The 24,132-nt window shown below is 43.4% G+C and overlaps 2 protein-coding genes across 2 annotated transcripts in view; one reads left to right on the top strand and one right to left on the bottom strand.

Moving 5' to 3' along the window:
* Positions 1–4,057, top strand: part of RXYLT1 (ribitol xylosyltransferase 1) — a 39,134-nt gene extending 35,077 nt beyond the window's left edge. Inside the window, exon 4 of the mRNA XM_029573498.1 lies at positions 1,982–4,057. The gene's annotated coding sequence lies outside the window, so the exon portion shown is untranslated. The remainder of the gene's footprint in view (positions 1–1,981) is intronic.
* SORL1 (sortilin related receptor 1) overlaps positions 1–24,132 on the bottom strand; it is a 180,604-nt gene that overhangs the window by 8,575 nt on the left and 147,897 nt on the right. Inside the window, exons 42-46 of the mRNA XM_029573496.1 lie at positions 18,962–19,081; positions 12,778–12,942; positions 5,496–5,670; positions 4,569–4,675; positions 1,998–2,190 (exon numbers count right to left, since the gene is read on the bottom strand). Of these exons, the coding sequence (XP_029429356.1) occupies positions 1,998–2,190; positions 4,569–4,675; positions 5,496–5,670; positions 12,778–12,942; positions 18,962–19,081 (760 nt within the window). The remainder of the gene's footprint in view (positions 1–1,997; positions 2,191–4,568; positions 4,676–5,495; positions 5,671–12,777; positions 12,943–18,961; positions 19,082–24,132) is intronic.

The raw sequence follows: 24,132 nt of genomic DNA, 5'->3' as shown, positions 1-24,132 counted from the left end.
CCCCCCCCCCTGCACAACCATCCTCATTTGCCATGGACCTGAGCCCCACCTCTGAGTGATGTCAATGCCCATTTGAGGGCGGCAGCTTGCCTTCAACAGTGCAATCCAAAGGGGGCTGCCCCTCTGCTATCCACTTGGGTCTGATGGGAGTTTTGTCTGTGGGATCCTGTTGTTCCTTGCTTCTGAGTGTAGGTTTTAGTCTCTTGCTGTACAAAGCAGGCTGCTTGAGTGCATGTTCTGGAGAGAAGGTTTTATAATCGGTTATTTGGGTGACTTTAATTTTATTTATATTGTGATGGATTGTATTTCGATATTTTAAGATGCTGTATTTGTTTGAGGTGGGGAAACTTGTTGCATTGAGGGGGAAAAGTGTTATTGTAGCTGTGTGATACAGCCTATCATTTCCCTAGAGATAGTAGGGACATGGCTTCCCTTTTTGGGAAAAGCAGCGGTGTAGCAATATAAAGAGAAAACTACAACTTCCAGCATCCCCAGCTGACTCAGGGAATGGAGGACTTGACTTGGGCTTGAATCAATGAGTTTCTGCATTGCAGGGCACAGCATTACCACTGGCCCAGCTGTTTTCTTCATTAAAGCAAATATGTTAGCAGTTCCGTTATTAAACTAATTTTTAAGAAGATATTTTATTTACTGCTTTCCATTTTTAACTGCATGTCACTACTGATATGCAACTTTGGATAGGAATTGGAAAATCCTTTGTAAGCTATTACTGTGAAACCCTGTGCTGCCCAGTAATAACTTACAATACCTGCTACAAACGGATTTTTTCAGAAGGCTAGAGCAGTTTTAATGTGCTGCAGAGCCTGACGTCTTGTCAATCACAGCTGCAGCTAGCTCCTCCCATTTCCTTTGGCACCCGTCTATAGTGCAGAAGGAACCTCCACCCCCCCAGCCAGCAATTGTAATGCATTATTCTCAGGCGCTCTGTGGCTGTAACTGCTAACCAGCCATGCACCACAATAATAACTTATAAATCACTGCATTTGAGAAAAAACAAGTGCTCCCTTAAGGCAGTCATACTTGATAGATTCTTTAAAATGTCACTGCCTATTTCTTGGCTCTTGTTTTCCAGTTTTCTTTATGGTTGACATTTTATTTTAACACTTTTTCCCATCATCACCTTCTTTCAAGGCGACTAATTCATTTGTTTATGATGTATTCAGGCTTGTCACAATTTTATGCCGGTAAGGCAGTCATACCTTGAAAAGATCAGCAGCAATACAATACCCCTATTTAGTTAGGTACAAAACAGTGGGAGTGGTTATGTATGAGGAGCTTTTGAAACAAATGGTAGACTTTATTCACTTCAGGAATAAAGTAAACAACATAAAAAAAGGTAATACTGCGTTAAGTGATAAATCCTGTTGCCAGAAGGCACTATCATTCGATAAATGAAATATAGCAGTTTCAAGCCAAGGTATGGGAACTGCAAAAAAAAAAAAAAGTGCATTTTGTGGGCCAATTTGTGGCTAGATTGAGCAGATATTAAGACAAGCTAGGTGAATCTTGCCACCACTCTGACGATTTAAAAATAAATAAATAAAAATTCTAGGAGGGATGCAAAGAGGGGAAATGGAAATGGATATAAGAGCTATGAAAGGCATAAGGAACAAATGTGCCTTGTGGTTCTGCTTGTATTCTTGCATTGATATTTAATAAAAAAAACAAAACGTAAGTTATGAGTTAAAATGTCAATCATGTGTGGTGCGCTCAGGGCCAGAGAGGGAGGGAAGATAGGTGTTATTACTGTGGCTGCACCTATTGGGCAATGAGTAGCACTGAGGATGCCGCTCAAAAAAAACCCCTGTCCCTCCAGCCCTTGGGGCTGCTAGTGCCACCTGGGCATACAGTCTGGGGAGAGGGGAACTGCAGGGGTGAAACAGATAAAAGACCAAACCAAATAATAATAATAAAAAAGAAGGTGGTGAAAATGAAATCAAAATGTGTTTTTCTTTTTCAGAGTTTAATCTCCTTACCAGCTCCTGGTTCATCATAGAGCAGCAACGCAGGATCGCCACAGATCTGCCCGGCGTAGAGACATTTGGCTTGGACTGTGAACGTATAGTTATGGCCCAGCTTCAGGTTGGAGATTTTGAAGAAGTTGTCAGTGGTGTTTCCCAGACAGGTGGTGATATTCGTCACGCTGTCATACATGTGTACTTCGTAACCCTGCCGGCAGAAGACTGTGGATATCAGCAGGTTCAACAACTAGATTCTCAGCAGCCACAGCACAGGTGGCACAAATTCTTTATGCTCATTAAAATTTATATAAGAAAAAAAAAAGAACACAGAAGTTTTTTTAAAACAATTTTTTTTGTCCCTTCCATTTTCTCTCACTGAGAACTTAACCAGAAGAGAAGAGCTGTCCTGAGGGGGTTCTTGGTGGCAGCTGTACATATTGCTATTTAAGGGCAGGGCTTGCAGGGCAAGAAAATCCCAGCTGTTACAATGCAATTTTCTAGACACTATGGTAACTTGGTGCCCAGGATTTGTTGAGCTCTGCTCTACACGAATTCCAGCAGCACTGCTTAGGGTACTGCATCTCTTCATCCTTCCTTGTTTGCACTGCACGTATCTACTGTTTGGCTGGACCACTGCCTTCTTCCTCTCTAGTGAAAGTGGGTGGCCTAGGCTATGGTTCTATAGATGAATTTTACTTACTGATGGATTTTTATGTTGGGGCAAGTATTTTAGATGTTATTGTTCTGTTTTACTGCTGTAGGTATGAATTGTTAATCATGTATTTTTGTATTGTATTACTGAGTTATTAGTTTGATGCTGTATTTTAACTATTATAGTGTTGTCTTAGGCAGGTGGTATACAAGTAAAACATAACTAGGGACCTTTGCTTCAGTTTTTATTTTATTATTCCCAAGAATTTATCAGCATTTATTATAAGAACAAAAATGAAAAAAATCAGTGGGAAAAAAAAACAGTCTTGCTGTTTTTTCAGGTAAATATAATTTAACCTATTTATTCAGTTATTTGTTATAATGTAACTTTTTCTTCCGATCTCTCTTCCTCCTCTTCCCTATCGTTTTATGTAAACCGATGTGATGTCCATACGAACTTTGGTATATAAATAAAATAAAAATAAAACAGCAAAAGGCACCACTCTTGTCAAATATTTATAGAGGCTCCAAAATAATAATATATATTTCTTTCACAAAACTTAAACATCTTGAAGGTACCCGACAGCGGCCGGTGTTTCGCTGCAACTGTGCAGCTTCTTCAGGGGTTAGTGAACCTTTAGAACAAGACACTCCTTATTTTGGACTCGAGGTCTCACAACGAACTTTCATATAAACTGGGACAGAAACCGCTAACTGTAGATAGATAGAAGAAGCTGCACAGTTGCAGCTAAACACCGGCCGCTGTCGGGTACCTTCAAGATTAATCCACAAACTGTGTGTACTCAGTCTTTATGGACAATATATGAACTTTTCTGACGGGACATATATATACTATATTGTTACTATTGAAGTTTTGTGAAAAAATATATATTATTGTTTAAGATATATGAATTTTTCTGACGGAATATATAGATAAATATACTATATTGTCACTGTTGAAATTTTGTGAAATAAGTATATATTATTGTTTTGCAACTCTATAAATATTTAACAAGAGATATATATACATACTATCTTGTTACTATTTAAGTTTTGTGAAAGAAATATATATTATTGTTTTGGAGCCTCTATAAATATTTGACAAGAGTGGTGCCTTTTGCTGTTTTATTTTGATCAACAGGACCCTTTAAGTGCTCTTTGGTGTTTTTTGTTAAATAAATAAAACAAGAACAAAAATGTTCATTTATTTAACACTGAAATTCCTGGAAAAAATAAAATCAAAACTGAAAACAAAGGTCCCTAAACATAACATTTTGTTAGGAGATAAAACAGACTAGCAAGCTTGTAATAAAAATACTTCCATCAAACATTATTTTGCTCCATAAAAGTGAACAGAAAAGAATACACATTACTGCGTACAGCATATGTTTGAGTCTTACAAATAAAACTTTGCAATATCTGTGTCCCATTAGTGTGTATCCATTAAATTGTGTATATCCTAACAGCACATTTCAATAATAAATGTATGCACCATCTTAAACCAAAGAGAAGCCCCATAATTTCCATCAAATTTAAAAGGTGATGTGGAATAATACCACTTTTCAGTATCCCTCTATTCTGTTTCCTTTTAATTCACTTTAGCTACATCAACTATAATCACCCTGTGTCTTGTTTAAGCAGTACCTGCTCTTCCTTTTCGTAAGAGATGGTATCCATTTTTGCTTTTAATTATCAAGAAGAACCCCTAGATATTAAAACACTGAAGAATGCCAGGAGTGGTCATACTGAATACCCACTTAATATGAAAAAGGAGAGCAGGTATTTTCTGGGGGAGGAAAGTATGAAGTTTGTTTGGGTTTTTTATTTAATCTATTAAACTAACCCCTAAACCCCGTGATCTTATTTTGCTAATTTTACTTGCTGCTTCAACATCATAATGAAAACAGTACATCTTTGATTGAGTTATATACATACCCGACTTTCGTTAAAATTCTTTTCCTTCAAGGCTAGACTCTTCCAAAAAAGCAAAATGTGGTCACGCTCATTAATAATTTTTAAGGATTGTGGTGCTGATAATGGAACTGAAAATAAAAGGTAATTTTATATATAACAAGGGCATATGGTTCAATAAAATTGTGCATTTTTTTGAAATTTTGTTAGGTCAACGTTTCCTGTAGATATAACATACCGCCCATGAAATGGCTTAGAGCTTTGCTTATCCTGATGACCTGGGTATTAACTGGATGTTAATTCTAAAGGCCCAAGAGGAAAACCAACAATATTAAATCCAAGGCTGGTCATATGCTAAAAGAGCCTTACCCCTCCCCTGCAACACTTGAGTTATGAAATCACAGACATTATAAGTAAATACCCTCCATTACAATTAAACATGAATGAAATGGCCATATCCTGGTCCCAGTCCTGGATATGGTAGACCCACCTACTTTAGACAGCCACAACTAAATCTGTAATGTGCACTATTAGGACAGCCTGGCCAAGAGACCATCATAAACCAAAATATAACGTTTTAGTTGGCAATGCAGTTCTTGTGAACAGGCAGCTTCTGTGCAATTAATGCCCCATGCATCAATCATAAACTGCGTGTGAACTTCTCCGTTTTCGGGTACTGGCCTCAATTTTTCTCTCTCCTAATGTAGAACACAAAATCTGAGATTTAGTAAACTAGTACACAGTCTAATCTAAATTATGGCCTGTGTAAATTGTGCATATGTCCTTTAATAGTTAATAGATATTTCTATGGTTGCTTGATGGTTAAAAGCAAAATTAAAGCTATCTTTATGTTTGACAGTATAATCTATTATAGCTATCATAACTGAATACAATTTAAGTAAAAACAAATCCAGACAACAAAAAATATGTACTTTAGTTCTGTTTGCTTACCTGTATTAACTTTTACACTGGATTCTTTACTCATGTTCAACAACTGGACAATCACATTGTATTTTCCACCAGGCTCTAGCTTTCGAATGGTGTATTCTATCGTGCTGTTAGAACTTATTTTTTTGTAACTCTTATCAGTCTTTCTGATCAGATCCTTGACTGTGACAGAGTATAGCTGAAAAAGAAGAGCTTAGTCTTTGAAGATCTTATCAGCTACTTGCCAGAATGTACATCAAAGTATTCTGTGAGCATTCTGAATTCCCATTTTATGCAAATCAGTTTCTCAGATAAAACTATGATAAGGGAGAAGCATAGGGGCGGATTTTAAAAGGGTTATGCGCGTATATTATGCACGTAACCCCGAAGACCTGCTCCTGCGCAAGCACCGCCTATTTTGCATAGGTCCGGCGATGCGTGTAAGTCCCGGGGCTTGAAAAAATGGGCGTGGGCGTAGCCAGAGGCCTCTCCACTGCTGCTGGGCCTGGGGATCGTGCGCCGGCACTTGGCCAGCACAGGCAGGCGTAAATAAAATAATAAAGGTAGGGGGGATTGGGTTAGAGATAGCGGAAGGTGGGAGGGGAAGGGGGGAGGAGGGAACGGGGCTAAGGCTCCGCGTGCACAAGGTGCACTTACGCGCGCTGACCCCGGATTTTATAACATGCGCGCGGCGTAGATTTTTGCGTGCCGGGTTGCGCGCACAAATCTACGCCCGCGTGTATTCACGAATATCTGGCCCATAGTGAATATAAAGGAATGGATTTATCTGTCATTAGGCACCCCAGGCATACATTTTTCTTAGCTGCCTTCAACCTTCATTGGGCATCATGGAAATCAAAAGAACAAAACCGCGTGATCAAAGAAAGTGTTTTCTGAAACATGAGGGAGATTTTTAACAGTGATTTAAAGTGTACCATCCATGATGCATCAGTGATTTACTTATGATGTTGCACTGCATAGTTACAGCATTTACAAAGGAAGCAATATAAGCCAGATTGAACAGTGAAACACTATTTCAACATTTATTCTAAGTGAGCCGTGCTGAATATTATGGACATCCCTAGTACACAAAATGATTCTATCTATATGTTAAGTGTACATTAAAGTGATCCTTTATATTCCTGATCCTTGAATAAGCCTCCGTACTGACTAGCAAGCTTAAGATAAATTCAGCTTTTGTATCATCTCATATTGAGATCAAATGTTGGTATATAAAAAGAATAAATAAATAAATAAAAATAAATATTTTTATATGCAAAGAAAAAAAAATCACTTAACATTTTTTTTTTTTGGCTTAAAATTTAACATTGAGTAGAGAAACTCACTATGACCAATGATAATACGATTATACATTATGATGTTACAGAAACTTGAAATCTTTCAAGTCTGACCCTGTTCAGCATGAAACGTCATTTAAATTCTGAGATGCAAGTTCCTTCATCTTTCCCATTGTATGTAAAGTGAGATCTTGTTTATGGTATTTTCTCCGATTTTTTTCACTTTTTGGTTCCTTTATATAAATGTAGCATATAGTCTACAATGTTGTCATCTCTATTTCCAGCACAATAAGCAGAACTGTTCCAGTTTCCCTTTTACCACAAAGTAGTCCATAATCCACATCCTACCTTAGAAGCAATGCTACCCGACAGATGTTCAAAGAAGTCTTTTGTAATATATAAAACTGATGAAAAGATGAAAATAGCCAAGGCTGTAAAAAGGCATTATAAGCAATTGCTATGATCTTTGTACGGTGTCCACCGATCACACAAGCTGATGCTTTGAGGTCAGCAGCTCAGCCTTAGGTTCATGTTTTTAAATTACTTTGTTTTGTTCATACCCTGACAAGAATGAACATCCTATGCTGGGTACAATCTCCCTCTCTCAAAGTTAATGCTAGTGCTTTTCTTAATACTTGCAATTTGCCAAAGAGAGCTTCCTGCTGTAGCTTGTAGGGTGCAATATAAACAGGCAACATAACAAGAAGACCTTGAAATTCTTCTTAATCAGGCCTATAGCACCTAATACAATTGATACTATTTTCTATACCTTTTTGCATGTCAAAGAACTTGAAACATCCTCTCTCTCACCATATGTAGTATATAATAATAATTTGGTACTTATACTTTTGTGAACAATGCCATTCTTACATTTTTCTCATCTAACATTACACTGGGAGTGTTGGCATCAAGTTTTGTGTGTGTTGAACCAAATATGATCGCAGCTTCTTCATTCTCAGCAATTCTCTCTGATCATGATCCTGCTTCCTGGTTATTGTAGTGAATGAGCCATGCTACCTTATAGTGCGCCTGTCTACAGACCTTCAGAGAAGAACTTGTCACAAGCAGCAATGAAATGGAGGACACACTCACTTTTTGCTTCTGTGGATGGTGCATGGAGATGAAGAAGCGTCCTTGGAATGTGCTGAATATGCTGATAAGCAAAGAGCTATCTGGGATTTTCAGCATTTGTATTGTGTATTCTAATCCAGGATCGCCACAGACAGAAGGGGCTAGCAAAATAACCCAGCTCCATCCTTACCTTCCACCACATCTTACTTTGTCATTCTTTCTTACATACATACTGTGTGTAAGTCACAGAATATAATTATTCATTCTCAGACCAACCAATAAAAAGCTTGATGCTAGAAAACCAGAAAGGGGAAACTACAACAAAAACATTAGTATAGAAGGTCAATACCAAGCAACTATTCTTTACTAGGAATGCAGAGAGAGATCATCATTAAAGTACCAAATGATGCAGAGACCAAGAAAATGTGGCTAAAAATACAGAAACAGTCCTAATTGTTGGGGCACCACTGGCCTGATTAAAAAGAAATTCCAAGCTCACTGTGCAAGCTCCAAAAACAAACATAGAAATGAGGGCAGAAAAGGACCAAATGATCTGCCCAGCAAGCTTATGCCAGTATCAGCCGCACTGTGCAAGTTACCCTCATTCTTATCAGTTTACCAGACCGTAAAGTCAGGGCCCTCGGATGCTGTTTGAATCCAATTTCCCTTAACCTTTGCCATGAATGCAGAGAGCAATGCTGGAGTTGCAACAAAGTATCAGACATAGGGGTAGATTTTCAAAGGGATACGCGTGTACCCACCGAAAACCTACCCCAAACCCCCCCTGCGCACGCCGAGCCTATTTTGAATAGGCTCGGCAGCGCGTGCAAGCCCCGGGACGTGCGTAAGTCCCAGGGCTTGCAAAAAGGGGCGGTCGGTAGCGTGGCCAGGGGGCATGGTTTGGGATCGGGGGCGTGTGGGCGGCCCGGGGGCGTGGCCGAGTGCCCCGACATAGCGGCCTTGTCAGGGCCTGCCCTGCCGGCGCGCGTAAGTTACTACTGCCCGGATTCAAACCTATCCCTGTGGCACTCCACTTACCATTCTTACTTCAGAGTAGGTTCCATTTACCATTACACACTGTCTCCTGTCAGTCAACCATTTTGCAATCCACGACACTACCTTGGCATCCACTCCCAAGCTTCTCATTTTGTTCACGAGTCTTCTATATGGGACCATATCAAAAGCTTTACTAAAATCCAAGTAAATCACATTGAGCGCTTTTCCCTGATCCAATTCTTTAGTCACCCAATCAAGAAAATCAATCAGATTTGTCTGACAGGATCTTCCCCTGGTGAATCCATGGTGCCTCGGGTCGAGCAAACAACAGATTGTAGATAGTTCACTATCCTTTCCTTCAGCAGAGTCTCCATTAGTTTTCCCACCACCGAGGACCCACCAGCACATCTTTGAGCAACCTCAGTATCCTGGGATGAACCTCATCCGGCTCCATGACCTTGTCAACTTTCAGTTTTCCTTGCTCTTCCCATATATACTCTTCTGTAAACATCCATAGTCTTGTTAACTGGCAACAGTCCTTCTCCAGGGTCACTTTTTTAATGAACACCGAACTGAAGTATTTGTTTAATATTTTGACCATTTCTTCCTCTCTCTCTACACATTGATCTTTGTCACCTTTCAATTTCACTATACGACTTTGGATCTTTCTCCGATATATCTGAAAAGTGTTTTGTCACCTTGCTTTATCTCTTTGGCAATCCTTTCTTCCGCCTGACATTTTGCTTTCTTGATTCCTTTCTTCATCTCCCTCAGTTTCACCAGATATTCTTCCCTGTGTCCCTCTTTTTGGGATCCTTTATATTTCTTGAAAACTGTTCTTTTTGCTTTTATTTTATCAGCCACCTCTTTTGAGAACCAGATCGGTTTCTTATTTCTCTTAACTTTGTTTATTTTTCTAACATATAGATTTGTTGCCTTTGTAATTGCTCCTTTTAGTTTGGACAGTGTTGTTCCACTTCTCTCATTTTCTCCCAGTCTTCCAGTTCTACCTCCAGGTACGTCCCCACGTCAACAAAGTCCGTATTTTTGAAGTTCAGCACTCGGGTCTTTGTGTGACCTCTCTGTATCCTACTTGCAATAACAAACCATACTGTTTGATGATCACTGGTGCTGAGGTGGGCACCCACCCCGTTAGTGAGGACTAGATCGAGTATAACTCTCTCCCTTGTTGGTTCTGTTAGGGATGTGAATTGGTACCAGACTCATTTCCGGTATCGAGTTCGGGTAAAAACCGCGGGAAATCTTCATTCCCATGATTCTTACCCGTTTTAATCGGCTGTGTCGTGCCGAAAAACAACAACACCCCAACCCTTTAAATTTAATTCTTTTGCATCTCCCACCCTCCTGACCCCCCCCCCCCCCCAATTTTTAAAGTACCTGGTGGTCCAGCAGGGGTCCCGGGAGCAATCTCCCGCTCTCGGGCCGTCGGCTGCCACTAATCAAAATGGCGCCGATGGCCCTTTGTCCTTAGCATGTGACAGGGTATCCGTGCCATTGGCCAGCCCCTTAGTATGCGACAGGGGCCGGCCAATGGCACGGATACCCTGTCACATACTATCACCTGTCCCTAGAGAGATGTCTGTCTAGTTCTTCTGTTTGAGTCAGAGGCCTGTAAACCACTCCAGTAAAAACGGATGCCCCATCATCTTTTATTTAGGATGGCTCATAATGCTTCTTTACCCCACATTCCTTGCAGTCTAGTTGCTTAGATATTGCTTTTCTGTCCTTCCTTAACAAGTTATAGCCTAGTATAGCCGTATACCAATCTTGAGAATCCATGAACCATGTCTCTGTAACAGCAATGATGTCCAAATCTGCCTCCACCATTAGGGCCTGCAGGTCTGGGATTTTATTGCCCAAACTACAAGAATTTGTAGTCATAGCTTTCCAATTTACTTCCTAGACACCTTTTCTACTTTTTTGTGCTGATTGATTTTGTTATTTTCTCCTCCTTCTTCCTGTATTGAAGGGCATTAGCAGTAAATTTGAGAACTTGAGATCATACCCAACATCTCCTGGTTTGAGGTTCATTCTTGTATGTGCAAAAACAAACAACATAAATCCTGCACTTTCAGTTCTATAAATATATGATCTATAGCCACAGACCTGCCCCTCATGCCTGCTCCCTTAAATAATAGGAACAGAACTAGGATATTGCCCTGTATGCCTCTCACGATACAAAAAAAGCTATTCAAATTCTGATGCTGTCTCAGTAACACAAACGTTCTCCATTACCAGGTACATTGTGAAATACAAAATCCTGCAGCCGCCCCCCCCCCCCCCCCCGAAAAAAAAATGTTCAGCACATAGGAAGCAAACTTGTCATGCCACAGCAGCACTAACACAGGATTCTTATGAAAAGGCAGCACTGCAATTATTACACTGTTCTCTAGAACATCAATACACCCCCTGTTGGGAAAACACAACGAACAAGACCACTACAGATCCCTACATACTAACAGAACACCTTGGCTCAGTCACATCTGCAGACCTTCACCAAATATAGAATAGGTGACCACACATTACAAATGCGCAGGCAAAAACTAAAATGGAAATGCCAAGAAGCCAGACTTTATATGCAGTAAAAAAAAACTGGAAAACTAGAAACACAAATACATTTCCTCCCATGCTTAAGCCAAGCTCACTGTCATTCTTGTGGGGAGTGTGTTTGTGTGGGGGGTGGAGGGGAGTTATGTTGGGTCTGCCCAAGCTCTCATCATTGTTCTTGTGGAGAATAGGGTCTCTTGTTGCAAAGCACCCACAAGGAAGACGACGGGGGCTCAGTGGTTTCAACACCTCCTACCCCACCCTCTTGTGGTACTTTGCTGGCCCCCCCCCCCCCCACCCACCCAGCTCCCCTGACCCCTCTCTTTCCCAATGCACAGCAGCTTCCCCCTCCCATACTCTCTTTCTTCCTCTTTCCTAACCAGAAGACCAGGGTTGGAGAGAGGGAAAGGATCGGGGAGGAGAGGAGAGGCAGATGGGATCAAGGAGACATCTGGATTGGGAAAAGGAAGGTAGATGTCCCTATCCCTACTTTAGTCCTGTTCTCTTCTCTCATCCCCTCATCTTCTGTAGCATCTCTTATCCCCAATCCTGCACATCCTGTCTCTTTCCCACACACACACACACACACACACACACACCCAGCACTCTCCCCTGTAACCAGCAGCTTGTAAGCCTGCCCCCAGTTATTCCTCAACCAACTAGCCTTGCCCCCAGCAGCCAACTCATTCCAAAACATTTCTCTTCTATCAGCCACCCAGCATCCCTGGTCCCCTCATCCTCGGTCTGCATGCTAGTTCTCCTAGTCAGCCATCCCTCCCCCCTCTCCAGTTAGCTACAATCCTCCCCCCCCCCCCCCCCCAGCCATCCAGCCAGTCCCTTACCCTGCAGTCTCTCATACACTGTCTCGGGAGTTTGAGCTGTATTCTTGTGTCGGTCCCACAAGACAGGCTGCAAAATAGTGGGATGGCGTGGCCAAAACGTTGGTTGAGCTAAGACCCAAGTGGCCTACTCCACCCAGACGCTTATGCTTCTACAAATCTGTTTTATGTTTATAAGTAAACCGCTTAGCATGTTTTTTCTATTGTAAGTGGTATATGAAAACTTTTAATAAATAATACAACAAAAAAGGTTAGTAAATGCAGAGAGAGGATATGCTCCATGCTGTTCATGAGCACTGAGCTAATAAACAGCTTTCATATGTAAACCAGTCAATCCTGTACTCTTGTGAAACCCTGAAGGCAAAATGTCCAGTTCACGTCTTTAAGTGCTTGAAATCAGGTCATTATAGCTTTACATAGGCAATAATCTTCTATATGTGTCGGCCTGTAACTGGCAACATCAGCTACCCCAGACTTGAATTTTTAACAAGCCCGAGCTAAATGAGAAATAATTGGTGTGCACAAGCTGCTTACCAGCTCCTGGTCTGGAGAATCATAGGGCGACTCCCACTTCAGGACTGCAGATGTTTTATCGACCTGTACAAAATGCAGATGGCGTGGTGGTAACCTGTTATCTGGAATCATCCTTACCACAATGTAGTCTGAAGGTGGGCCTTGGTAAGGTATTATCACACGGACCTTAAAATGATAAAGCAGTTGCACAATGAAAAGCTGCATGAGATGCACGGCTAATTTCAACATATTCTTTACCAGTGATTGAATTAATGTTAATCACTATGCTCCGAGAAAGAAGAAGGGAAGGGAAATCAGGGCTTTTCTGTAATTATTTCATCTTTTTACAAGGTGTGTGCACAGAAAAATATTTTCAATTTAGTTCATTATATTGGTTTGTTTGCCATTTTTTAAAAATGTGTTTTGATTCCCAAGTTCATTTGTTTGATTTATGTCAGTTAATGGGAAAAGCACTGCATTCTGCTTTTGACACCGACACCGGGGTTTTCCCTCCAAGTTTAATGAAACTTGCAGGCAGGGTCCAGCAGCAAAGGGAACAGAATTCCAAGATACTAAAAGAGGGGAAAAAGCACTGAGAGAGAGTAAAGCAGGACGAGCAATGCCAGGAACACTGCAAGAAACCAACAGAGGGATGGAGAGCACCACAACGGTGGCTTGAAGACCCCAAGGAATCAAACAAGGAGCAAAAGGCACCAACAACACTGGGATGAATACCCCAAGTAAAAGAGAGGGGCAATGCAGCACCAACAGTGGAATGAAGACCCCAAGGCACCCAAGCAGGAGAAAACAAAAACAAACAATGGCATTAACACCCCCAAAAACACCAAGTGAGATGTATGTCAGCAACCACAGTGGCATCAACACACTGAGTGAGGGTTTGGATTCAAGAAGAGTGGATTTAATTCCCCTAGGCATACAGTGAGGCAACACCTCTAGATGCTGAGCAGTAAGATAGCAAGAGAAGTGGCATTAATTCCCCAAGGCACAGAGTAAGGCAGCAAGAGGAGCGGGCATCAACCTAGAAGGAGGAGAGGACCAAAACACCCCAGTACAACCAGGAGAGAAGAATGCTGAACAAGAGAGGCAGGGCAGGAGGAGCCGACCAGGTAGCAACAGTGGCTCAACACAGCCGGGGTGTGAGGAACAGGCCAGGTAGCAGCAGGAAATCTTCAAGATCTTAAGGCATTCAGAGAGGGGCAGGCAGGAGAAAGTTTTCCATTTTGGGGCAGCAAGAGTGGTAGTGAGCAAAGTAAGGCATCCAGGCCAAAATGTGTGGGCATTGATTTGGTATAGCTGTGTCCTTTTGCCACGTGCATGGAAATTCTGGGAAACCCAGCAGGGGGATGTTTATCTTAAGGAAGAACAACCTTTCTACTAACTCCGGTGCCAGCCATAAATGATGTGGACTGTCATGATTACGCCCTCCTCTCAGCTCTCCGCAGCCGCTCGTCCTGGCTCTAGGATGCCGCTTCAGCCTGGCGCCCTTGCCTGGCCACTCGTACGGCCCTTTTCGCACCGCTTCTCTGGACTCACCAGCTCCTTTAGCCAGAGTGCCAGGCCTAGCCCCGGCACTCCCAAACAGCATAACAAAGTCTTTATCACAATCAGGTTTAATGCAGTTCTACAGCTTCACAACGCTGTTGTCCATACGGTAATCTCTGGCTATTCTCGCAAGCACAAGTGTCAAACACCCAGGCTATCCTTAGCTAGCCACTACCGCTCCCTGTTAGGGAAGCACACAACTCTCCCCCGTCTCCCCCACGTTGTGTGCGGCTAGGGCCTTCCTCTGTTCTTAAGCAGCTCATGCCTGAGGAGTGCTGCCCTTCCAGTGAACTATTCCTTTCACCACACCTCAGTTAACAGGATTGGAAAAGCCTTTTAAACCAAACATTGCTTTCACACATTTCCTCAAAACATTCTTGGTTAAAACAACATTCTTTTACCATCCCCCAACCTCACAGTCATTCCACCTCCATAGAAGAGCTGGTGGACCTTTCCCCTTCCGATCCTACCTCTGATTCTGAGGAGCAGGGCTTTTGTGGCCAACGCCACCAGGCCGGCTCACCCTCTTCCTCCAGTTCCATAGACTCTGCTGAGTCATGATCATCAGTCTCTACTTCCCCCACCTGTTCTTGCTCACTCTCAAACAAAGGGCCAGGTGACGGTTCAGGGAACCGCTTTCCTAAGCGCCCTCTGGTGTATATGTTTGGTACTACCTGCCTCTGTTTTTCTATATCCAGGCTGCTTCTGCCCCTGGCCAGGTTGTACAGCATCACAGGACTCATAATGTCCCCCTGCGGCATGCTGGTTGGTGGGTAGAAAATCAATTACTGGGAGACGTTGGTGAGGTCTAGCCAGAACGTGGTCATCTGTGCCCAGTATATCAATGAGTCTGTGTCTATGCCATTAATAGGCTTGCCTAGGTGACTGCAATTTGTTCAGGGGTCTTTGCTGGAAGGAGGATACTTGTCAGTGTTATCAACTGTTGAAGCTGTAGCCTGTTTAATGGCTATTGGGGGTGGGGGGGGGGGGAGGGAGAGATGTGGTAGTTGATAAAGTGGTAGCTGCTTCCTGACAGTGCTGCATGCAGAGCCTGCTCTTTCTTCCACTGCATCCCCGCTGCCCGTCTTCTTCTGGTGCTCCCAATTCTTGCACCTTGGCCACCAACTTCTCCTTCCAGTAAGTCAACTTGTTGGATTGGAGGGAAATACTCCCTTTTATCCATAGGTTACACATGGAGGCCAACATGTAAGAGTGAGGGGCAATAGCCAATTTTGCACTTGCAGCTGCAAAGTCAATGAGCACCACCATCTTTGATGCCAGTCCCTGTTCCTGCTGGAAACCCTTAACTTTACCTCCAGGATATTGATTTTAGGATGTCTTTGCCCAGGGTGACTTGTTGAACTCGGATCCTCCATTGTATCCTTGAAGGGCTTCAAGAATTGTACCACCTGCATCATGTGTAACCAATCCTGATGCCATAGGGGACTATCCACACTAAAACTGACATCCACAGCCAACTCATGAAGGGGTGTCTGGTGATCTGCTAACCTCTACATCTTTGGACAGGTGGATTTCTTAAATAAGCTGGTGCACAAGTGCCTCAACTGCTTCTTGCTTCTCACATTGCTGCTGCCCATCTCCTTCATGCTCTGATTAAAATGCTCTATTTTCCTGCATCTCGCTATCCGTTCCCACAGGAAAAACTGGCTGTCTTTCCTAACTCCCAGCCCCAGGAAAGTCCCTTACTGCAAAGTACAGTGAGTGTGCAAAGCATTGCATCCACTAGTAGCTCCATTGCTCACTACCCTGGTCATGTTCCTGCCACTGAAATAAGAAATCCTCCAGGGACAGTTATGTGCATTTCCAGTCTTTCGTCATCACCTTTCTCACTTCAGATATTGTATTGCACTGGTCCATCATTTGAACCCATACTTTACTGGTGTACTGCCACTAGAGCTGCTGCCTGATGCTGCCACCAGTGGATCATCAAGGAGAGGCAGGGATGCCCAGCATTCTGGTTGGTCCAGATGTTACCAGTGAAATGGATGCCACTATTTCCCTCCACTCTGGCCCAGCTATGCCTGCATCCGGGTAACAGCACTTACGGAGTAGTTTTCAAAAGATTTACATGCTTAAAACGGTGTTCCACATGTGTACAAGCATGCACTTTACCCATGTAAGTGGGCTTTTGAAAATTGCTACAATATTTGTCATTGAATTGCCAATAGATTTTACCCACATTAAGTGCAGTTAACGTGGGTAAATGGGCTTTTGAAAATGGCTATGCTAGTATGTTACATTTACATATGCAACTCTTTTGAAAATTACAGGGTAGGGAATCACCTACCTACTAAATGTTAGTACCGGGACAAGACATGCTGCAGCTGCTTATATCTAACATGCTCAACTACCTGCCGGGCCTGGCCATGCAGGGCAATCATTTCCCATCATGTTCAGTTCTGCCTGCCTCTTGCTCCTAGACTGTAATGTGATACTCCACACCATCTGCTCCATGATGGCTTACTTCTGACATAGACAGGGAGTGCATCTGCCACCTCACTGGAGGAGGGAGCCAAGGGGTCAGCTTTGGAGGTGGAAGCCCCCTTTGCTGTGCCTTTCCTGTTGCTTTGAGTAGAGGATGGTGTCTCCAGACTAGTACCTGCCTCCCCTGAAACCAACACTAACACGTGGTGTTTTTGCACAGTTTGAAAGATGGTCCCATACCCTCCCCCTCTACTGATGGCTTTTTGCCAATGAATTCTGCAAAATTCTGATCCTCCGTAGCTGTAAAGTGTGGAGATTCAGCACTCTGGATTCTTGGTTGCTGGGGCTAGGGTCAAAAGTGAACCAGGAGTTAAAAGGCCAGGGGTATCTCTCGAACTTTCGACTACCTGCTGTTCCTAGGGGGTTATGTTGGCCCTGGCAGGATTGCTTAATGCTTATGGCTACTCACTGGATATCATGCTAGTAGCTAGGTTCTCCAATGCTCAGCTACTAGACATTCAAGTCCTGCATGCGATTCCTCTGTCATGGTAGGTTCAGCAAAGATCTGGCACGCATAAATGTCAGAACAGGGATGCTGAGCTGGTTTTAGCCAAAGCTCTCCTACTGCACTCCCAACTGCTACTGTAACCCTCTACTGAGTTTGCCTTTTTCTGCCCCTGCACCATACGGACAGTGAAGATGGGAGCAGCCAACTGCTGGTGCACCTCCTCAGTCTTCCCTGCCTCTCTAGCTGGTTTTCCCCTCTTAAAATAATCCCTTCTAAGCTTGATAGGATGATACCTGGTCATCATCCTCTCTCTCATCACCTCTGCTACTTGTGCTGGTCCCAGGTCTCTTCCTCTCCCACTGCCATGTTGGCCTCTTGATGCCAGTGATAAGATGGAATATATTAAAACAGATCACTAAGGGGGTAGGGGCTTTTAGTGTTACAGTGGTTTGTACACCTTATTTTGGAAACAAGCAGAGAACAGATCTGTCAGTTATTTTTATCACAGAGCCCAGTGAGTAAACAGATGATGCTAGCTGAGTGACTGTGTACACTAAAGGGTTAATTTTCAAGTCATTTATGCACATAATGCACAGCTTTATGCATGTAAATGGCTCTTCTAAAATTGGCTGAGGCTCAGTGTCTGTAAAAATATGCTCGTAACCTGATTACATGCATATTTTTACCCAATTTTCAGAAGAGTAATTTGCGGATGGAGTTGGACTTAGGTCCATACTTTTTGATTTGAAAAAATGTGCGTGTAAATTAACCTGCACCAGTTACGCAAAAGTGTAACTTTGTGTGAGTTAATCTATGCATGCACTGGGCCAATTACCCAAGCATTTTCAAAGTGAACTTATGTGCATAAGTTCACTGAAAACGTTGACTAAAGTCTGCATGGTTACATTACACACAGACTTGAGCCCTACCTGCACAGTCATAAAATTACCCTCTAAGAAAATAAACCAAAATTAGTGTAAGAGACACACACAAGAATCAGTACTGACACTTTTACACAGAGAAAGCAGGAGACTGCCTTTAAGTCAATGTACATGTTGCAAGAAAATCTCTGCATCTTTCCTGTAGCCAATGGCACAGTGAGTCTTATCCTGATGATACATACTGTAACCCTCTCACAGAGATTAGCCTCTTGCTACTAGGTAGCACCCCAAAGAACAGGTAGGCACAGTGTCAGTGAGTGACCCTAGCAGCTCAGTTTGGTTTCTCCTGTAAACTCTTTTTTTTTTTTTCTAATATTTTACACTCTATGTTTTGCAGCAAGGAACTTCAGAATCTCTGCCTTTTCTCTCTGAGATCAGACTAAATAAAATAGTGGCTGATCAAAGTGCTCTTAGTTTAACTTTCACCTAAAATAAAATGATGAAGCTGCCAGTTGGCACAGGCTGGTTGCTGAAATATGATTGATTATGCTCCTTCTCCAACAGGCTCTGCGCTGTCTGGCTTCAAGTGCAAAGAATGTGTGCTCCACTTCCCCTATAGCCTTTAATGGGACCAAATGAGCTAAAATGGATTCAAATCTTTTGTGGGCACTGCATCCAATAAGTTTGGTTGATATGAACCAAAAATCTACTCCTGTGTCATGTTTTTCACATTCAGATCATCCAGGCATACATCCCTTCTTTCTACTGCTTACATGTAATACCATAAATAGCAAACAAATAATCATACCAAAAATAAGTACTGTTCATCCCTGTTAACAAGTACGGTAATATTATGGAGGGCTGTAGTTACACTGCTTGGATTTCTGTGCAGATCTAGAAACGATGTAGCATAGAACAGTCCATAAACCTGCAAAACAAGAGAAGGCATTTGAAGTGAGTGAGAAACATTAATGCTTGATTAATTACCCATTATAAGTAAACTGGTCTATGCACTGCTTGAAAGTCTTCATCAGCATTAACAATGACTCTTGCAGGGTCAAATCCATTGGCTCGGAGAGATGCAGACAACTTGGGTTTGATTCACAGGTAAAGTCTCTTGCTCCTCTGCCGGCTGAGGCTGAGGATGCCGCAGAGGCAACATTCATAGCCTGCGGGAGGCGAAGTTACAGTCATCACACAAGTGGAATTTTAACTTTCACTAACAATGATTTCCCTTGCTTGGAAGCCATGATTGGTGGCACCTGTCCAAGGACTGCGGTGTGATGGCTGGGCTGAGTTTTAGTTGTGAATGAAGGTTCATAACACCACAGCCCAACAGACACTGGTCCCTATTGAGCTGGAAGAAACTGGCAAATAAAAATTCCTTGCGTTCAAAAAGAAAGCAAAGTTGCTTTCCTGCAACAGGAATTCTCCACAGACAGGACAAATCATCCACACAAGTGGGTGATGTAACCTGACAGTGCAGAGAAGGAAAAGTTCTCTCAGAGCTCAGAAAATCCCAGAAAGCTTTCTGCTGCCATGCAAGTCTCCTTGGTCTTTGTAGCTAGCTAACCTTCAGCTCCAAGGTGAGGAAGGTGGGACAGTGAGACTGATTTGTCCTGCTGTCTATGGAGAACATCTATTACAGGTAAGCAACTTAGCTTTCTCCATGGACAAGCAGGACTGTAATCAGCCACACCTGTAGGGACTCCAACGTTGAGGGTTGCATGAATACATTATGATCTCTCTTTCATTTATTTTAGATTTAGCTGATACCTTTTCATTGGTAGCTCAAGGCAACTTACATTCAGGTACAAAACATATTTCCCTGTCCCCACAGGACTTAAAATCTATGGCCTAGATGTTTTATTGCAAGAGGGGTGTGTGGGGGGGGAATTGCCACAAAAGTGAGGGCCCCCCCAAAAAAAACCAATGTGACTGTACGGTGCATGTCTTGGCCACTCGCTGCATAAAAGAATGCAGCGAGCGGCCCATTAACACGATGGTGGCCCCCAACTTCAAGGGACTGCCACTGCCTTAAAGGGCCATTAGCCTGAAAAGAGAAATAGCAGCAAAATGAAAATTATTCCTTACCTGCTAATTTTCGTTCCTGTAGTACCACGGATCAGTCCAGACTGTGGGTTATATCCCCATTCCAGCAGATGGAGGCAGAAGAAAAAACTTGTGAGGTGCTCAGAATTACCCATGAGCACCCTCTGCGTCCCATCAGTATTAAGAATATCAAAGCAGAACAAAAAACTCAGAACTAACTGATGAATGGATCAAGCAAAAAACTCCCAACCAAATAGTGAACTAATTACAAGTTGCCCTTAAGGCAATTATTGTCTGTAGTCCAAACTTACAAATGCAAAACCCGAAGCCTTCGAGAAAAATTTGAAACTTTGTTAAACCACCGAAGAGCAGGCTAACTGTACTGAAAAAGCAAGATATTGGACCAGAAATCTACTATCGAAAAGAGCGGTGGGCGTCTGGACTGATCTGTGGTACTACAGAAATGAAAATTAGCAGGTAAGGAATAATTTTCATTTCCCTGTACGTACCCGGATCAGTCCAGACTGTGGGATGTACCAAAGCTTCCCTAAATAGGGTGGGCCCCAGATAGCCCTACTCGAATGCCCTGGTCACCAAACAAACCCAAACCCGGTGATCTAAGATTTAAACGATAATGACGCGCAAAGTTATGCAGTGACTTCCATGTTGCCGCTCTGCAAATTTCTTAAGACACAGCCTGACTTTCCGCCCAGGAAGTCGCCTGAGAACGAAGAGAATGAGCTTTCACTCCATCCGGAGGGCGTTTCCCGGAACCTATATAAGCAGCAACAATAGCTTCCTTCAACCAGCGAGCAATAGTGGTCTTTGAGGGCCTGGTGTCCTTTCTTGGGGCCACTCCAGAGAACGAACAAATGGTCCGAAAGACGAAAATCACTGGTGACCTCGAGGTAATGAAGAAGAGCTCGCTTAACATCGAGTCGCTGTAGCTCCCTAGAGACTTCTTCCTGAAAAGCAGGTAGTTCCACCGACTGATTGAGGTGAAAAGAGGATACCACTTTCGGGAGGAAAGATGGCACAGTGGTCAGGGAGACTCCTGAATCCGTGAAGCGCAAATAGGGTTCCCTACAAGACAGAGCTTGCAATTCCGATATTCTGCGAGCTGAAGAAATAGAGACTAGGATCACAGTCTTTAGAGTTAAATCCTTGAGCGCAGAATTTTTCAGCGGCTCAAACTGAGGAACACACAAAGTGCATAACATCAGATTAAGATTCCACGAAGGACACAGAGCATGAACTGGAGATTTCAAATGCTTTACCCCTTTCAAAAAACGGGTAATGTCTGGATGAGAAGCCAGAGAGGTCCCATCCATACGGCCTACAAGTGAACTAAGGGCTACTACCTGAACATGAAGGGAATTGTAAGCCAAACCCTTGCTTAGCCCGCTCTGCAGAAAAGAAAGAATCTGCACCACAGACGCCTGACGAGGAGCAATCCCTCCGGACTCACACCAACACTCGAAAACTTTCCATATTCGAACATAAGAGATGGAAGTGGAAGTTTTCCTGGCTTGCAAGAGGGTAGAGATGACCTCTTCTGGATAACCTCTCTTTCTCAGCCGACTCCTCTCAAAAGCCAGGCCGCAAGACAAAAGCTATCGGCTTGGTCTGACTTTCCGCCCTCGAAGAACCCTCCCCTCCGGGAAGGTAAGTTGAACAAATCCCTTCGCGGGAGAGCCATGACCCAGGCTCCCCGCCGGCGGAGCATCGCGTCCCACGCGGTATGGGGGGGAGAAAACAGCTGACAGAAAACCCCCCGAAAACAGTTTCAGTCAATAACCACCAAAAGAAACTGAGGTAAAGTAATTTTCCTTTTAAAAATCACACTGGCTCAAAAATATTTTAGCGTTTTCTTTTTGGTTTTTTAATAGCTGAGGAATGTTGCCTCTCAGCCTTACCAGCTCCGAGGAATGGCGCCTCTCGGGTGAGCCGGTATTCAGATAGAGGGAGCGGCTGGAACACCAGCTTGCAGCCCTAAGAGCCAGGAACGGAGTAAACAAACACCTACCTGAGAATAAGAAACTATTCTCAAGGCCAGATACAGATGCAAGCTGCAAAGCAGTCAAAAATAAACTGAGAGGCCAACTAAGCCTAATACTGTTCTGAGAAAACTTAAGTTTTTTTTGTTTTTTTTTAACTTGATCCATTCAAAGGAAAAAAGAGAGAGAGAGAGAAAGAAACAAAGAGAAAATAACATTCTAACTTTCCCTGGAAAAGATTATCAATTTGGGTGGGAGCCGCATGAGACAGAAGAATACTGATGGGATGCAGAGGGTGCTCATGGGTAATTCCGAGCGCCTCACAAGTTTTTTCTTCTGCCTCCATCTGCTGGAATGGGGATATAACCCACAGTCTGGACTGATCCGGGTACGCACAGGGAACAGTGAGGTTAAGCAGGGGTCAATCTCAACCCGGGCCACCAGTGGAAGTGGCCCTGCACTCCCACCAAACTGATAATTAATGTAGGTGCGCAATGGCCCATCCACCCTCAGTCCATTAAAGTTGAGGCTCCATCCCCCTTCCCATCTCCCATGAGACAGCGTAAGCCCCCTAACCCACCAAGTCCCTCCCCCCACAAAAAAATACAAAAACAGATGCAGGTCCCCCCAAGTGACCAAGAGCGTCCCGGCCCCTGCCTTCCCACCCCCACCCCCTCCCCCTCGTAAGTCAAAACATACAAAAATTAGGGTGCAGGCTCCACCCTTCTCCCCTAACTCCACTCCTACATCCCCCCTGAACCTTCAAATGGATCCCATGTTGGGGCTGGCTGACCCTCGCACCCAGCCTGGTTGACGCCATTTTCCAAAATGGCGCGACCTGACCTAGAACCTAGCCACGTGTCTAGGGTAAGGTCCAGGGATCAGACCTTGGCCACATGGCATGGGTCCGATCCCCCTCCTCCTTCAGACAGCCTCAGACCATCCCCAACCAGCCTCCCTCCCTCAGACAGTCCCAGACTTCACCCCCCTCAGCTAGCCTCCAGCCTTTTCTCTGTTTGGGAAATGCTTCTCCCAGTGGCACGTGGCTCTCTCTATGTCTCATGCCAGTCTCACAAGACCCGCATATCAGCACGGGTGCTTGTACTCTTGCGCTAATCTGCATAAGTCACGAGGCATGCACTGAAGCAGGAGCAGTTCTGGGATGACTGCACAAAATTTGATTGGGGCATTAACTTTATCTTTAGAAACACTCCAACCAGAGGACTGAAGAAAACACAAAAAATGGGGCACAGAAAAAACAAAACAAACAAAAAAAAAACATATAATACAAGATAACCAAAAATCAAAACTGCATACATACAGGTTAATTTTAAAATGAGCACACGTGCGCCCATACACGTGTATTGGCACGCAAGCGGAGATAAGCTGGAATTTTAAATCATGTGCGCTTATGATTTAAAATACGCCTACCACGCAGTTATGCTCTTAATTTTAAAAGGTTACTCTAAAGTGAATCTATTTTCTGTATCTCCCATGGGACTTTTCTGGCTTTAGCGTGTGTATGTAAGCGGATTTTAAAACCTGCCCTCACGCGAGAGCTAGTTCCCAGGTTTTTTCAATTAGCCCACCAGTTTGCCCAGTCAATATTGAGGTTTTCCAGACCCCTCTGGTTCTTCATCCTGCATGCCCCTGTTGACCCTCATTCCTGTCCTGTAAGCCCTAAAATGTGAGGTCTTCAGGATTGCTCCTCATCAGGCGCAATGGTAAAGTTAACAAGCATCTGCGGGCTCTGGTTTTAAAATACGGAGTTATGCGTCTAGCAGTTGATCCCGCCCTGGCAACCTATGCCCTGCCCCTTCCCTCCCCCCCCCTTATTTTTGGCACGTGCAAATGTGGGCATTTTTGCGTAAGCAATGCTTTTAAAATTGACCTCTGAATGTCCAAGATGAATATAAAACAAAAACCAACT

Source organism: Rhinatrema bivittatum, chromosome 12, assembly GCF_901001135.1.
Source record: "Rhinatrema bivittatum chromosome 12, aRhiBiv1.1, whole genome shotgun sequence".
NCBI classification, from domain to species: domain Eukaryota; kingdom Metazoa; phylum Chordata; class Amphibia; order Gymnophiona; family Rhinatrematidae; genus Rhinatrema; species Rhinatrema bivittatum.
The sequence above is the reverse complement of the archived record's forward strand: the minus strand, read 5'-3'. Positions and strand labels throughout refer to the sequence as shown.